Source organism: Merops nubicus, unplaced genomic scaffold (genome assembly GCF_000691845.1).
Source record: "Merops nubicus isolate BGI_N331 unplaced genomic scaffold, ASM69184v1 scaffold11211, whole genome shotgun sequence".
Taxonomy (NCBI): domain Eukaryota; kingdom Metazoa; phylum Chordata; class Aves; order Coraciiformes; family Meropidae; genus Merops; species Merops nubicus.
The window spans coordinates 475-15,034 of record NW_008589019.1 but is presented as its reverse complement, the minus strand read 5'-3'; the positions used below and the strand labels follow the sequence as shown (position 1 = coordinate 15,034).

The following is a 14,560-nucleotide window of genomic DNA, read 5'->3' as shown; positions in this document are numbered from 1 at the left end:
ATCATCCTCTTCTAAGCATGTATTTTGGGAACGTGAAAGGGAGGGAAAAATGGATGATCAGCAAGTGTTGGCTCCAAGGGCAACCTCAAACTCATCATCTGCTTCTACTCGTATGGGCTGTGTCTGCACTGGAAGCCCCCGTGGGAAGGCAGATGGAAGAGGCCAGTAGCCCTGCGTTTGTGCTTCTTGGAGGTGCCTGGCTGCCCCACAGCACGCTCGCTCACGCCATTTGGCAGTGAAACAAGTCCACAAAAGAGTTAGATAAATGTCCAGGCAGCATCACATAGGAGTATTGCTCTGGGGTGATCCTCTGGTTTGTCATTATTATCCAATATTGAAAGGTATCTCTTTTCTTTTTGATAGCTGTCCGCCTGAAATAATGTCAGTAATTGTTAACTATTACAGTGGCTAGTCATGAGTGTCATTATTTGATTTGCTTTTTAAGGTGCTTATTCACTGATGGGGTTTGATTTCAATGAAGTAGGCTGCTGTGATACTGAATAGCTCAGAAAAAATCTTGGTTTGATTAAATGATTGTAAAGTCTCAGCAGATGCATGATTGAAGTAGCAATGTCTTTGAATGCTCATTTAATTAAAACATTTGTATTCTTTTGGTAGCCAGAAGTGCAACTTGCAGAAGGCTTTGATGTCTTCATGCCGAAATCTCAGCTGGACTCTATATTATCAAACTATACTCGCTCAGGAAGCCTGCTCTTTAGGAAGCTGGTCTGTGCATTTTTTGATGACAAGACTTTGGCTAACTCTTTACCAAATGGCAAAAGGAAAAGAGGGCTCAACGACAACCGGAAGGGACTAGACCAAAATATTGTGGGTGCAATAAAAGGTATGGCTTGTGCTTCCTTTCATATGTGTAATTAGAACATGTTCTCAGCTAAGGAGAGTGTAAGGGGATTAGAATTTCTGACGTGTGTTAGGTCTATTAAAATATGCAATCTTATTTTTATTCCCTTTCATTCACTTGTTAAAAATAGCTTCTGCGGGGACAGCTTGTGTTAATTTTAAGCCAATGATCCCGGTTTCTGAAGTCAGGCTCTGAGGTTAGAAACTCAATGTTCATATAAGATAATTATTTTTTTTCCGGATATCAGAGATGCAAAGAAATCTTGAAAACATAATGACACCGTAACTGATCCTCTTGAGTCAAAATTCTGAGGCATGCACTGCATCTGACTGTGTCTGCTCCTTAAGTAGTTTAGGAGTTGGTGGCTGGACTGGGGAGAGATGGAGGAAGATAATGCTGGAACTGAAATGAGCTGGAGGATCATAAGAACAATGGTGGTTTTTCTCTTGTGGCGACAAATTTCTTAGTCAGTGTGAGGGTCCTGTGTTGGGTGTTTCTTCTTGGCAATCACTGTTTTCTAGCTTCCAGAAAAACGTACCTTCAAACTCTATGATAGCAACATGTGAATGGCTAGTGTTAGGCAGAGATTCTAAACTGGATTCTGTTATTTGAAATCTGACATAGCAGTGAAAACACCCAAGTTACCAAAATAGGCTGTGTTGCAAAGTAAAGCTTACTTTAGAGGCTGTGACTTGTCCTGAGGTACAGATTGCCAACCTAGGAGACATGAGACAATGAGAAGAACTTTTACAGTCCATCGAAAGCAAAAGGAGGCAGGAGAACCTTTTACAAGTACCTCTGTGTCCACTTTTGGTCCCCTCTCCCCATGCAAGGAAGACACTGACATACTGGCTTGAGTCCAGTGGAGGGCCACCAAGACTTACAGTACTGAAGCAGCTAAGTGGTGAAGTATGTATGTGGAGTGATACAGGAGGAGAGGCTGAGAGAACTAAAGAAAAGATGATTCAGGAGAAAACTTATTGCTGCCCACAACTACCTAATGGGATGGTGTAAAGAAGATGGAGCTCAGAGGCACCAGAAACAGAACATTTCAACATGATACAAGGAAAAGTTTTTCCAGCGTAAGTGTTGGACACTGGTATCGGGGCTGAGAGGGGCTGCAGATCCTCCATCCCTGGAAATACTCAAAACTTGACTGGTGACAGTCCAGAGCATTGTGATCTAGTTGGCCATGCTGTGAGCAGCAGGCTGGACATGGAGACCTCCAGGGAACTCTTCCAACCCATGCAGTTCTGTAATAAGTATGTGTTGTGGCTGTGTCATAGTCCAAATACATCTTCCAGAGTTGCTGTCAGACTTTCTTACAGTTATGGTTATAATTAGGTTTAAGTCACAAACACTTTTTTATGCCTTCCTATCTTGAGTTTAATAATCTGCAAAAATCTGAATCTGAGTTCAGTCTATCTGTATCTCATTCTCCCTCAAAGGCTTTAATAAATAAGTTCAATGGAAGAAAAAGGAGTTCAAAATTATTTTTTTTTTAACAAACACAGCTCTGATTTGAGCAGCACTGTGGTAAGTGTGTTTCAGTGGATGCAGCAGCACTGTTAAAACAGGAGTCATCACCCACTGCAGACAGCAGTGTTTCTCAGTAGCTAAGCTCCTATTACTGGAGCAAGTTATGAGGTTTGGTTTAACATCTTCCCTTGAGTTTGAGAGAAAAAAGGAGAGCAGTTGTAGAGACTATAGATAAATTTCATCTGTGATGGTACTACTAGGTACCACTGTAGTAGCAGTGATCCTTATGGGTATTTAGAGCGTTGCCCCAGTGCTAGTGTCTGATCCCTGGTCAAGGAGCCTGCCCCTAAAAGCTGTGATGGAATAAGATGCCAAGGGCTGATGTCCTGTGGATCTTTACTCAGCCTGGCTCCAATAGTACCCTTCTTCCCTCCAGAGAGCTGGGCTGTGAGGCACTGTGGTTTCATTTATTCCAAGAAATAACTGAGCCAGTATGAAATCTCCACAAGAACAATGTTGTTTGCATTATTATCATTAGGACATTCCTCTGTCACGTGCCCAGATATCCTTTAGTGGCACTTTTAGTCCTTTTCCATGACAGAGATACAGAAGTGGAGAAAAGGCTACATTCATGACAAAAAGGAGCAGTGAAATTAAAGGAGGGACTGTTTGCCTGAAAATCACTCTTCCTGTCTGAAAACATTTTAACTGCTGTCCTTACAACTAATTTAACACTTCTGCAACAGGATCATTAGCCAGGGTGAAACCATCTGGTTTGACTTTGGGTATTCAGCAGCACTTGTTGGATCAGTTGCAGTGTTTCTCCTGGGCAGTCTGTTTCCCTTGGGAGTCCCATCAATCTCTGACTGAGAACTGGGGGAGAAAAAGATTTTAAAAAAAAAAAAAAAAGGATGTGAAGTGGTTATTTTTCAGTTATGTTGTTGATTAGAAATCCAGCCAGTGAAGTCTTTCCCTGCAGAAGTCAATGAGGTGAGTTCAGATGTCAGTGTGATGTGTCTGTCAGGGACCCATAGTGGGGCAAATACTGTTTAATGTCTTCATCAGTGGCGTAGAGAGTGTTTTCTAGGGCACCTCAGCAAGTTTGCAGATGGCACCAAGCTGAGTGGAGCTGTTGATTTGCTAAAGGGAGAGGATGCCCTCCAGAGTGACCTTTGGCAGGCCTGAGGAGTGGGCCCACATGAGCCTCCTGAAGTTCAACAACAAGGCAAGAGCGAGGTCCTGCACCTGGGCCAAGGCAACCCCCAATATCAATATGGGTTGCTGGATGAATGGATTGAGAGCAGCCCTGCAGAGGACTTAGGGATGCTGGTGGATGAAGAGCTGGACATGAGCCATCAATGTGCACTTGCAGCCCAGAGAGTCAGCCGTATCCTGGGCCGCATCACAAGAAGCATGGCCAGGTGGAGGGAGGGGATTCTGCCCCTCTACTCCCCTGGTGAGACCCCACCTGGAGCACCTCATCCAGCTCAAGCCTTCAGTACAGGAAAGACATGGACCTGTTGAAGCAGGTCCAGAGGAGGCCACAAAGATGTTCAGAAGGCTGGAACTCCTCTGCTGTGAGGCCAAGCTGAGAGAGTTGGGGTTGTTCAGCTTGGAAGGCTCTGGGGAGACCTTACTGCAGCCTTTCAGTACATAAAAGGGGCTTATAAGAAAGCTGGAGAGAGACATTTTACCAAGACCTGTAGTGACAGGACAAGAGACAGCAGTATTAAACTGAAAGAGAGAACATTCCAACTGAACATTAGGAAGGCTTGTTTTTTAAATTATGAAGGTGGTGAGTTGTTGGAGCAGATTGCCCAGAGAAGTTGTGGCTGCCCCATCCCTGGAAATATTTGTCAGTTTGGATGGGGCTTGAGTAACCTGATCTAGTGCAAGATGTCCCTGCTCATGGCAGGGGGCTTGGAATGAGATGCTCTTTAAAAGTCCATTTCAGCTGAAACCAGTCTGAGTCTATCATAGAGGGGCTGTTAGCACCGTACAGCTCAACTGAACTAGAAAGGGAGGTCCCACTTTTCCTGCCTCTTTCCTATTGCACTCCAATTCCTTTTTGCCCACGTTGGTGTTTCCCTAGCTACACATTGGCTTCCATTCAAGAAAAGAACAAGCAAGTTAGAGAAGAGGAAAGAGTTCAGATATTGGCTCTCCAAGGGTGTCAGACTCTGGTTTCCTCTGCAGACAACAACGGGCAACAGTCATAATTCCCACAGTGGGCACCTCTGGTGGGTGGCCTGGGTACAGCCTAGTGTCACAGATTGTCCCCAGGCCCTGGTCACAAGCAGGAACTGCAGTGGCATGTTTGAGATAAGTAGGAGTCCTAAATCATTGATCCCCTCATGTCAAGTACTGTATGAGTTCAAAAGGGAAAGATTATTTCTACCTTCAGGGAGACCCTAATTGATGCAAACTGGACACTGGCAATGTGTGGGGCTGCTTTGACCTCTCTGGGAAGCCCTCAGTTGCCCCGATGTCCTTGCTGACCAGACTGCAGAGGAAGGTATTGCTAATGCCCTTCATTCAGTGGTTTTGTGAAGCTGTTAATGTGGAAGGAGTTTGGAGAGCTTGTTTGCTATTAGAATCATAGAATTATAGAATCCTTTAGGTTGGAAGGGACCTCCAAGATCATCAAGTCCAACCATTGAGCCATGAGGGCTCTAAAGTCCTCTGCTAAAACAGATCAGAATCTGTCAGGGTTGGAAGGGACCACAAGGATCCCCCAGTTCCAACCCCTCTGCCATGAGCAGGGACACCTCCCACTAGATCAGGCTGCCCAGAGCCTCCTCCAGCCTGGCCTTAAAGACCCCCAGGGATGGGGCCTCAACCCCCTCCCTGGGCAACCCATTCCAGGGTCTCACCACTCTCATGGTGAAGAACTTCTTCCTCACATCCAGCCTGAATCTGCCCCCTTGTACTTCCCAGCTAGCTCTGTTTCAAAAGCGTGTGTATTAAAATACATTTTTTGATTCATGCTTCCCCATCCCATTATGTGACATTTATTCTCAAGGATTGCAAATTCCTGGAGCTGGGACCAGTTTTCTGTCTTTGTTTGCCAGACATAATTGGAGACTGGGCTTTGAGACCTCTGACCAAGACCACAATAGACTACAGTAATAATATTTTTTCTGCTTCTGCTCTTGGTTATTTTTTGTACATCTCTCAGGTGCATGATGAAAATCAATTGTGTCAATTTCACTCCATTTATAATTTTGTAGTTTTGGTACAACATGGCTAGATTTGCTGTAATTATGGAATTAAACATAATGTTGACCCTCTAGATACCATTTTTACAAAATACAAAATTGGACCTGGAGGATATTTCTTTTTTTATCAATAATGGCTTATTTTTATTAGCTTTTTTGAAAAGCCTCTTCCATCTGGTTTGGCAGTATGAAAACTGTAGTGATTTCCACAGTGGCAGGATTTCTCTCTTTCATCAGTTTGCCTGCAGGCTTAGAAACCTGACCAAGAGGCCACCAAGTGACCAGAACTTTAGCTCTCTACTTACACTGTATGGAAGGCAGCATTTTTAAGTGCCTGCCACATCCAGAGACTCAGTTCAGAGCACACTATTACTTTTCTGTGGTGCTTTTGTGTGAAATTCATGAATGAAAGGCATGAAGTGTAGAGCATTTCTCTGGGATAGGCTCTTTTAAGTACTATGGTATTACTGTGATATTTATAGGCACAAATGACTTCTGAATGGTAAACTTGTGAAATGCTGAGTTTGACTCTGTCTTCACAATCCTAGATTTGGCCATTTAACTGGTTTTTGATAAGTGGGTGATTTGATACATTTTGTTCATAACACTCTCCAGTCTCCTCTTCTCCATTCTGGTGGCACTTTTCAAAAAGATGGTGTCTTTTTTATTTCAGTCTTTACAGAAAAATACTGCACTGCAAACCACGTGGATAAACTTCCTGGTCCTCGGGACTGGGTCCAGATTCTTCAGGATCAAATTAAACTTGCAAGAAGACGATTAAAAAGAGGCTCAGGTACGTATGTGAAAATATAAACAAGGATATGTGAGTGTAAGATGAAAAGATTAGAGCCTTTGTATCTACAGAAGTGGGTTTTTGTTGGCCGCAGAATTGTTCACTCTGAAAATTAGACGTCTGAGATTTTCACAAGTTTCTGTGTAAAATGCAGTGTTCCCTCATTTTTGGTGTGGTAGGAAGTTTTGGATCTGTCTTCAGAGCCAAGTTAACTTTGAGTGTGTTGTCTCTATCCCCTTTCCATTATCACCCAAAGTCTTCTTCCTGGTGTGCAGTGAGTCCTAAACTAGCTGTTCCATCCAGGGCTGCAAGTAGAAGTTTCTTAATTCTGCATTATTTGGTCTGACAAGACATTCACTATACTGTTAAGGCATAACCAAATGACCTTTTCCTCTACACTATATGTGTCTGGAAGAAGAGATGAGTTTTCTCGTATTCCTTGTGAAAGAATCAGCACTACTGTAGCAAAAAAAACCCACCATGGTTGTGCCAGCAAGGTTCTGCAACACATGGGAGGTAGCCTGCCAGCACTGAGTAGCAGGTAAGGTAGATAGAGCCCCGTTTGGGCTGGGAAAACCTGCCATGTTTGGGGTTGTGGTGAAGGATTAGCACTGAGCTTTCACCCCAGAAGCATGCAGCTGGTGAGCTCTCAGCTCCAGTAACAAACACCAACATGCAGTCTCCAAATCCCTGTTAGCATTCATGGGAAAGCAGTATCACTGATGAAGAGATGTGTAATTACTTTATAAACCTTAACGAGTCTCCTTCCCATCTTCCTGCCTTCTATCTTACAAAGAGCTTTGATCATACAAGGCTTCACCTACTCTTCCTCATCCCAGTGTTTTCTTAAGGCTCTTTCATGGTCGTATTTTTTGCCCCTCTCTCTCCCACAGCACTTGACACTGTTATTTGAGGCACATCTCTTGTGCCCACATCCTGAAACATGGTCCTTCATTGTTACCCTGCTTAGCTGCCTGCCTTTTCCCCTCTTCCCTTCTGCCCTTCACCACAGTTAAGTGCCTGTTAGCATCAGCAGGTTGATGGGGTGGGAAGCCTGATGGCTCTGTAGGGGATGCTCGAGCTCCCCGTGGCTGCGCGGGGGTGAGTGAGACCACAGGAAGTGTCCTCTGCAGCTCCCTGTCTCAGGGAGCCAACGTGTCCTGTCCAAAGCTGTGACTCTGGAACACACACTTGTACTGGCACCTGAAATCATTCTCCACGACGTTATTAGTGCCAGGGGGCAAAAGCATGAGACTGAGGAAAAGGAGAAACACCCAGAGACAGAAATAATGGAGGGGGAGAAAAGAAGTGCAGATTATTCAGTAGCATAAGCTTCCCTGAGTAGAGAAGCAAACAAGCACTGGCCTTAAAAAGGGTTTCTTGTGTGTGTTGGGGGAGGGAGGAGGGAGGGATACAAGATAATCTCGTTAAAGACAGTGTCAGATTACTGTTGTTGTACAACAGGACTGCTTTCTGCCCTTTCCAAGGCTGCCTGTCCTCCCCCAGGACGGGAGGGTGGAAATGGGATGCCAGGCTTAGATACAGTGAAGAGAGCAGTGGGAGATGTGGGGAGCAGAGGGTCCTTGGGCTGTCTGTAGAGAGATCCCTTGGGAAAGAGGATTGACCTAATTTTGTTTTGATTTTTATTTTCTTTCATCCTTTTTTATTTGCTTTCCTTCGTGCCTCTGCAGGATATTAATTAAAATGACAATGACTTTCATCCTTTGCCTTTCAAATGGGGCCACCTCCATCTCTGGTCCTTTCTTAGGATGGGAGAATCTAAGCTGAGGATATTTTCCATAACATATCAAGACTATGAAGAAAAAGAAGTGAAGCTGAGTATAGTGTTGTTGGGTAAGAGAGGCTCCAATATCTGTGCCTACCTGCAGAAGGAAGGCAACTCATTAACAGGTACATGGATGAGTAGTGGGCAGCAATGTACCTGGCAGCCCCTCAGGTTTATTTGCTGGAAGGAAGTACAGGGTATCTAGATGGGTAGAAAAGCTCTTCTTTGTGTAGTTTGGTTTACTGGCCATTCCCATGTTTTGATTCCAGCGATGGCTGTTAGCTCTTGCCTGGGGAGGTCTGTAGGACCAAAGGGCATTGCAGTGTTTTCCAGCATAGCCTCACAGCCCTCAGCAGCTTTATCCTGATGTAAAGCTGGTTGTGGAGGAACAATGCACATTTTAACTATTCATGGTGAAGCCATAACAAAATTGATAAAGCTTTATGTAACTTACAGAGACCAAAATGGGAAGGGAGGGCAGGCATGGAGGGAGGTTTGATCTGCTATGGGAAAGAGGTGTCCCAGAACACCACATGCCAAAACTGAGCTTTTAAGAATCTGAAAACTACAGGAATTGCAGGCACTGAGATGCAGGACTCCTCAATCTTCGAGGTGAGCTCCTGAGCTCTTCCAGTCCACGTGTGGCCAGTGGAGCAGAGGCTGAGCCCTCCTGAGCGAGTGTCCTCATGTCCATGCTCCCAGGTCATTCTCTTTTAGTTTTGCCTCCACTTGCTCACTGAAACATGCCAGCTGACTTTGTGGGTATAGTCTAAGGTGCCCAAAGAACAAATGTGAGCCAGCATTAAGCTAAATTCACCCAAGACCTATGAGCCAAAGTGTCTCTCTGCTGCCTGATCACACCGATGTATCGAAATCGGTTTCTGGTTTGGCATCGTGTGCAGGCTTTATGTGAAGAAAGCTTAAGATGATCTATTGTTTTTACAGGAGCCACAAGACAACTTTTTAGTCACCACTGAGAAGGGCTAAATTTTAACAGCAGAAGCATTTAGGAGAGGAGGGGCAGGCTTTGCATCCAGCTTGCCTTCCCCTGAGCCATTTAGTACATCCTCTGATTAGTTTTTCATTTCAAACCAGGCAGTAAGATAACTGCATTCATGAGCAGCCCTCTCTGCTTTATCCTGTGAAACATTATTTCCGTCTGATAATGTAAATCCTGCTCTAGCTTTCAGTGATATTAATAATTTCAGAGAATTCTAGCAAATGAGTGGGGTGGATCTGCTTTTAGTACCTCTACTTGTAGGGTATACTCTCCTGAGTGTTTCCAAATTAAATGAAATTATGATCACTGGATCATAGATGCTGCCCATCTTTAACTTTATTTATTGTGTTTGGCTCATCTCCTAGAATTAGGGACAGAAAAGCTGCCTACTTGGAAAGCTAATCAAAAAAACACTTAAAAATTCTGCTTTCTAGAAAATAGTTCCCCTGTGTAGATTTTGAAAGGTTGTTATCCTAAGCCAAATAAAAATTCATCTAAGTTCTGAATCAGTGACGATATTTTTCATAGCTGGAAATATTCTTTTGAAAATTTATTTATTTTGCTTTGCCTTTTTTCATAGTTCTTTTAGACTATTGCCTGAGATCTGAGACTTGGGTAAGGATTTTTTTTTATTTGTTAGATCTGAGAATAAAGCTGTCACCACCATTAAATTTTTATTGGCCTTGTTCAGTCTTTTCAAAATTTCGCACGTTGGCTGTCACAAAGAGAAGAGACTGTGAGGTTAATGTTACAAACAGATGTTATAATTAAAATTAAAGCATACGATAATATTCTTCAGCCTCGTCTACTGGTCCCATTTCATGCCAACAGCACAGCATACTGGGGTATGACTTCATAGTGTCGGATTTGTCTTCTCCCAGCAGAGAAGCTGAACCTTTTTGGCTGCTGGGGTGGGATGCAAAGTCGTTGTGGAAGGGAAGAAATCAAAGGAAAAGGCACGTGCAGAGGCTTCCCCTCTTAAAGCAGTATGAGTTACAGTGCAGATTGTAATTTGTGGTGGCAGGTTTCCCACGGTGTGGTCGATTCACCCTGCAGAAGAGGATATGGGTAGGTTGGTGGTGGCCTTGCCAGTGACAGCACAGAGGGACACAGTCAGCCATTAGCATAGAGATCTTAAAACAGGTGAAATCAGAAGGAGCGGACTCGCTGTTCGTGTCACCTCTGTGCCAGCTGTAGCATCCAAGGCTTTTCATTACTGAGCTCTCCATCCATTAATAAGCAGCAGGTCAGGGGCACACATCTCTCGCAGTAGGTTCATCCTCCCTTTTTATGTTCTGAAGAGCCTGTAAGCCATTATTCTGTAGTGGCTGGGCACTGCACAGGCAGGAGAGCTGATGCTGCCCGAGCAATACCCCAAAGCACACAGAGGGAGAGCTGTTCGTGCAAAGTGATCACCTTGTGTGGAGCCTGGGAGCTGCTGATTGCCCTACTCCAGAAAGGAAAACACGGCAGTGTTAGAAAACATGCTGAAATTTTTCAGGCGGGATTAATTTAAATAAATTACATGCTGTTAACATCACCTTGTTGCAGTGTAAAATAGTGGGAACAAAGGAAGAAAAAAAGACTTACCTTTTCTCCCATGACCTCGTTCAAACTGCTGCCTCCATTGTTTTGTATGAGGGCTTTTTGCTTTGTATTTCACTTCATCCTTCTGATTTCCCCAGTTTGTGATTTGGATACAGTACCTACGTGTTGGGATAGATCAGGCTGAATTTTTGCTTAGCAATACATGCAGGACTGGGGAGGATGCAGGGTGCAAGTCCAACATGCAGTACAGTGCATTTGCAGCCAGTATCTTAGAAAAAGACAGCAATATTCAAACAAGTAACTGCTGCATTCATCTTCCCAGCCCTGACCATACACTTACTGCTGTCCAAGAAGCAAACCAGCAGGTGCACACTTAATAGACAAACATGTACATCAGAAGGCAAAGGATTTTGGGGTGAGGGAAAAAAAATTAATGAAACAACCACCAGGATTGTTTTGCAAGAGCTACTGAGCTCTAGCTAAGCAAAGGACAGAAAAGAGGCTCCCAGTTCCCACAGTGGGATCTATTCCTGCTTGCCGTATCTTGCAGGCTGGCTCAGGACAAGTAAAGTTTGGCTGGCAGTCTCTGGGTGTGGCTGTCAAAGGCAAACCTTCTCTCCTGCTGGGAGTGACATGTGAGAAGGTGGTGGTTCACATCCAGGTTGGGAATTCGAGGTGTTTGTCACGCCTTTGTGTCATATTTCACCTGGAGCTGCAGCTACGCATCCAGTTTCATAAAACAAACCCAGACAGCTGCTGAGAAGAGTGAGTAGGCTCTGTGGGCATCTGCTGTGCTCCCACTCCCTTTCTGGTGCTGGCACAAGCATTCCTGTGGCCATGCTGTCAGTTTTTAACTAGATTTGATCTTGGTGGCTATGTAAACACTTGTGCTGGCGTGAAGAGCGGGATTGGAACAATCAGTGGAGAGCTGGACCCCATCTATCAGTCCTGTGCCAGACTAAAATGGCCAAGTAACTTTGTTACCAACAAAACTGTTTCTGCAAAGTTTGATGCTCACGTCCTTACCTTCTGAAAGCAAGGTAACTCCTAGCTGCCATTTGTTTCTGTGTGAGTGCCTTCCCCGGAGCTGAGATTTGGCCAGGTGTGAGGAGAACAGCTGGGCAGAAAGGTAACTGCCGAACAGCCACTTCAGGAGTTGCTGCTGAAATTTCCAGAAACCACATCACTAGAGTGGACAGCCTAGCTGGCACCAACCCCAATATTGATAGTGGGAAGACTCTCCAGCACTCAGATCTGGCTGCCCCTCTTTTCATAGCTTGGGTCCCTTCAGCCCAAGGTGCCAGTTACAGCTTTGTCTCTTGCATGATGAGTAGCTGTGATGCAGAATCACTTGGTCCAGGTAGTTCTTCATAACATAGCTAGAAGTTGACCTCAAACTGTCACCTGGATTTTTTTAAGCTGTGTGTGTCCTGTTGGCTGTTTGACAGCTGCTCATTTCCCTGTGCTGTCTCCTCCCCTGTGCACCTAGTCCTTCCATCACTGGGAGTTGAGTCCTGATTCAAACCAGTCTAAGTAACCTCTTCCCATTTATTAAGCCACCTATTCCTTCCAAAAGTCAAGATTCTCACAGTAAGTTGTACCAGACACCCACTATACCACCTTCTCATGGGAAGCAGGAAAAGGTGTAAGTTGATTCAAGGCACAGTCATTTTGCAGGTCTATGCTGTGCTCTTGTCAGGACTCTTCATTTAAACCTCTGTGGGAGGAAAGCTTGCTTAGTACAACAAACTATATTGTTGCTGTTTTCTTTAGTACATTTAATTTTGCAGAAGTGAGTAGAGAGCGTATAGCTAAAATCTAAACTGACATCCATGCACGTGGGAGAGGGAGCAGCCTCTTGGTCCAAGGATGGATAGCCAAGGGTTGGTGGATCTACATTAGGAAACTAATTAAAACTAATCTAAATTAACCTAAATCTAAAACTAATCTAAATTAGGAAACTAATGTAGATCAGAAGCTGCATCAGTTTTTCTTACAGTATCATCATAAAGGCAACAACTCAACGTCCTCGTGTGTAGAGCCACAATAAAGATGACCAGGACAGCTAGCTGAGTTTCAGGTGGGAGCTGGACTGTGTTGCTCAGTACATCTGTAGCCTTGGTCAGATTTGATCCCTGTGGGTATTGTGCAATGAATGGCTGTGAGCAGATGTATATCCACCACTCTGACCGTGTACAAACCACATCTAGCTTGCTGAAGTGCTCTCAAAGATCTATCTCATTGTGTTTTAAAGACCTTAGATAGCGTGTTGAAGTGCCAAAAGGCAAAGGTAATAGGATTTTTAATGGGACTTGTGTAGGTTAGGCACCAATTTCCTCTTACATGCCTGAAACTTACTCAGGGTTCATGTGCACACTCCAGGGTACCACAGCCTGACAAGTCACTGCACATCTGCTGAGCCAGATTAGCTGTCTTGTGCTTACCCTTGGCCTGTGGCAAATACGAGATGAACAAATTAGATTTTTAGCCTTCCTTCACCGTGGGCTAGATGAAGTCAAATGATCTTGCATAACCTGTGGGCTGAAAAGCACATGAGTGTACACACACTGATTGCCTGAGTACCTGCGTGGTTATGTGCCTTTTTTGGTTACGCTGGTTGCCCACCTGCATCTTTGGAGGTATTTTGCCTTTGTAAATCTGTCCTCCACAAAACGGACTTGCCTGTGTTCACAGGAGGTTTGGGTGCAGAAATGGGGGTATTCACCCTTTTCCCATGGGCAGCTGACGATGGGAGCTGTCAGAGGGTGGAGTACCAGCCTGAGAGGCTCTTCCTCCAAGGGCCAACGGGAACTTCTCTTACCTGATTTTATCAAACAATCACAACTCCTTTTATCATCCAAATATCCTGAAACCTTAAAAAAGCAAGTGTTCCTCCATCCCATTGCTGGCACATCTGCTGCTTAATATCCAACTCCCCCTTCCAAGTTTGCATTTTTATTATATGACCTTTTCCTCCAAGCAGTGAGTTTTTAACTGAGCAATAGCAAATTGCACCTGAAGAAAGTAGATCGAAAATGCAAAATCACTCTACAGTATGTAGCTTTTTAATCGCTTTCCCATATTCAGTAAAAGTAATGAGATTTCTTGTTTATATTTGTAATCAGCAGAGGCAACTGACTGTGATGAGAAGCCGGACATTTCTCTACTACAGACAGGTAAAATGCATTAAAATTTTTATCAGCTTCCAATGTGTGTGTTTGTTTATTTATGGCACAGAAGCAGTTTCCAATAATCCCAGCGTGCCATATACAGTCGGGTAATTGCACACAGGACCCAGCTAACTTAAGGATTGAATGGCCTGCATTAAAAAACAAATGCTTTGGAAGTTTACAATTTCCCCCGTCTATTTCATAGTCATAAAACTTCAAGGTTCGTGGTAGAAGCTAAGCTAATAAGGCCAGTAAGTTACCCTGCCTGTGCCAGACAGGGACTTGGGCTCATCCCTGGTATTTCTGGGAGGCTTTCTGAATTCTTAACGGAGTTATTGGTGGTGACAAACCCTGTCATTTGTATTGTAGCATCTGTTCAGTTGTCCAAGGTATTCACAATAATATCTTGAGTTTGTGGGAGAATTGCAAAGGTATTTACATGCTAGTTAAAGTGCTGGTTTACTTTTTCCTGAAGGGCACCCCTCTGCCTAGACAGAAGCCCCTTAGAAGCCTGGCAGTTTCTGAACAGCAGCGTAGCTGTGCAGCTGTGTGGACTCTAAAGAAGATTTTTGCACGCCGTTGCACGTGGTGTTGAAATCAAGACAGGCTGTCACTGAAACTTGAAGCACCTTCTCGGAGTCAGTCCATCAATAGGTGCCCTGATGGTAGGAGCTGAGCTGCCATCCTCTGTAAATCCACTGTGG

At 44.3% G+C, this 14,560-nt stretch overlaps 1 protein-coding gene across 1 annotated transcript in view; it reads left to right on the top strand.

Moving 5' to 3' along the window:
- Positions 1 to 13,862, top strand: part of BEND7 (BEN domain containing 7) — a gene marked incomplete at its 3' end in the record, with an annotated part of 40,262 nt that extends 26,400 nt beyond the window's left edge. Inside the window, exons 6-8 of the mRNA XM_008949445.1 lie at positions 619 to 844; positions 6,233 to 6,352; positions 13,812 to 13,862. Of these exons, the coding sequence (XP_008947693.1) occupies positions 619 to 844; positions 6,233 to 6,352; positions 13,812 to 13,862 (397 nt within the window). The remainder of the gene's footprint in view (positions 1 to 618; positions 845 to 6,232; positions 6,353 to 13,811) is intronic.
- Between the last annotated feature and the right edge of the window lie 698 nt (positions 13,863 to 14,560).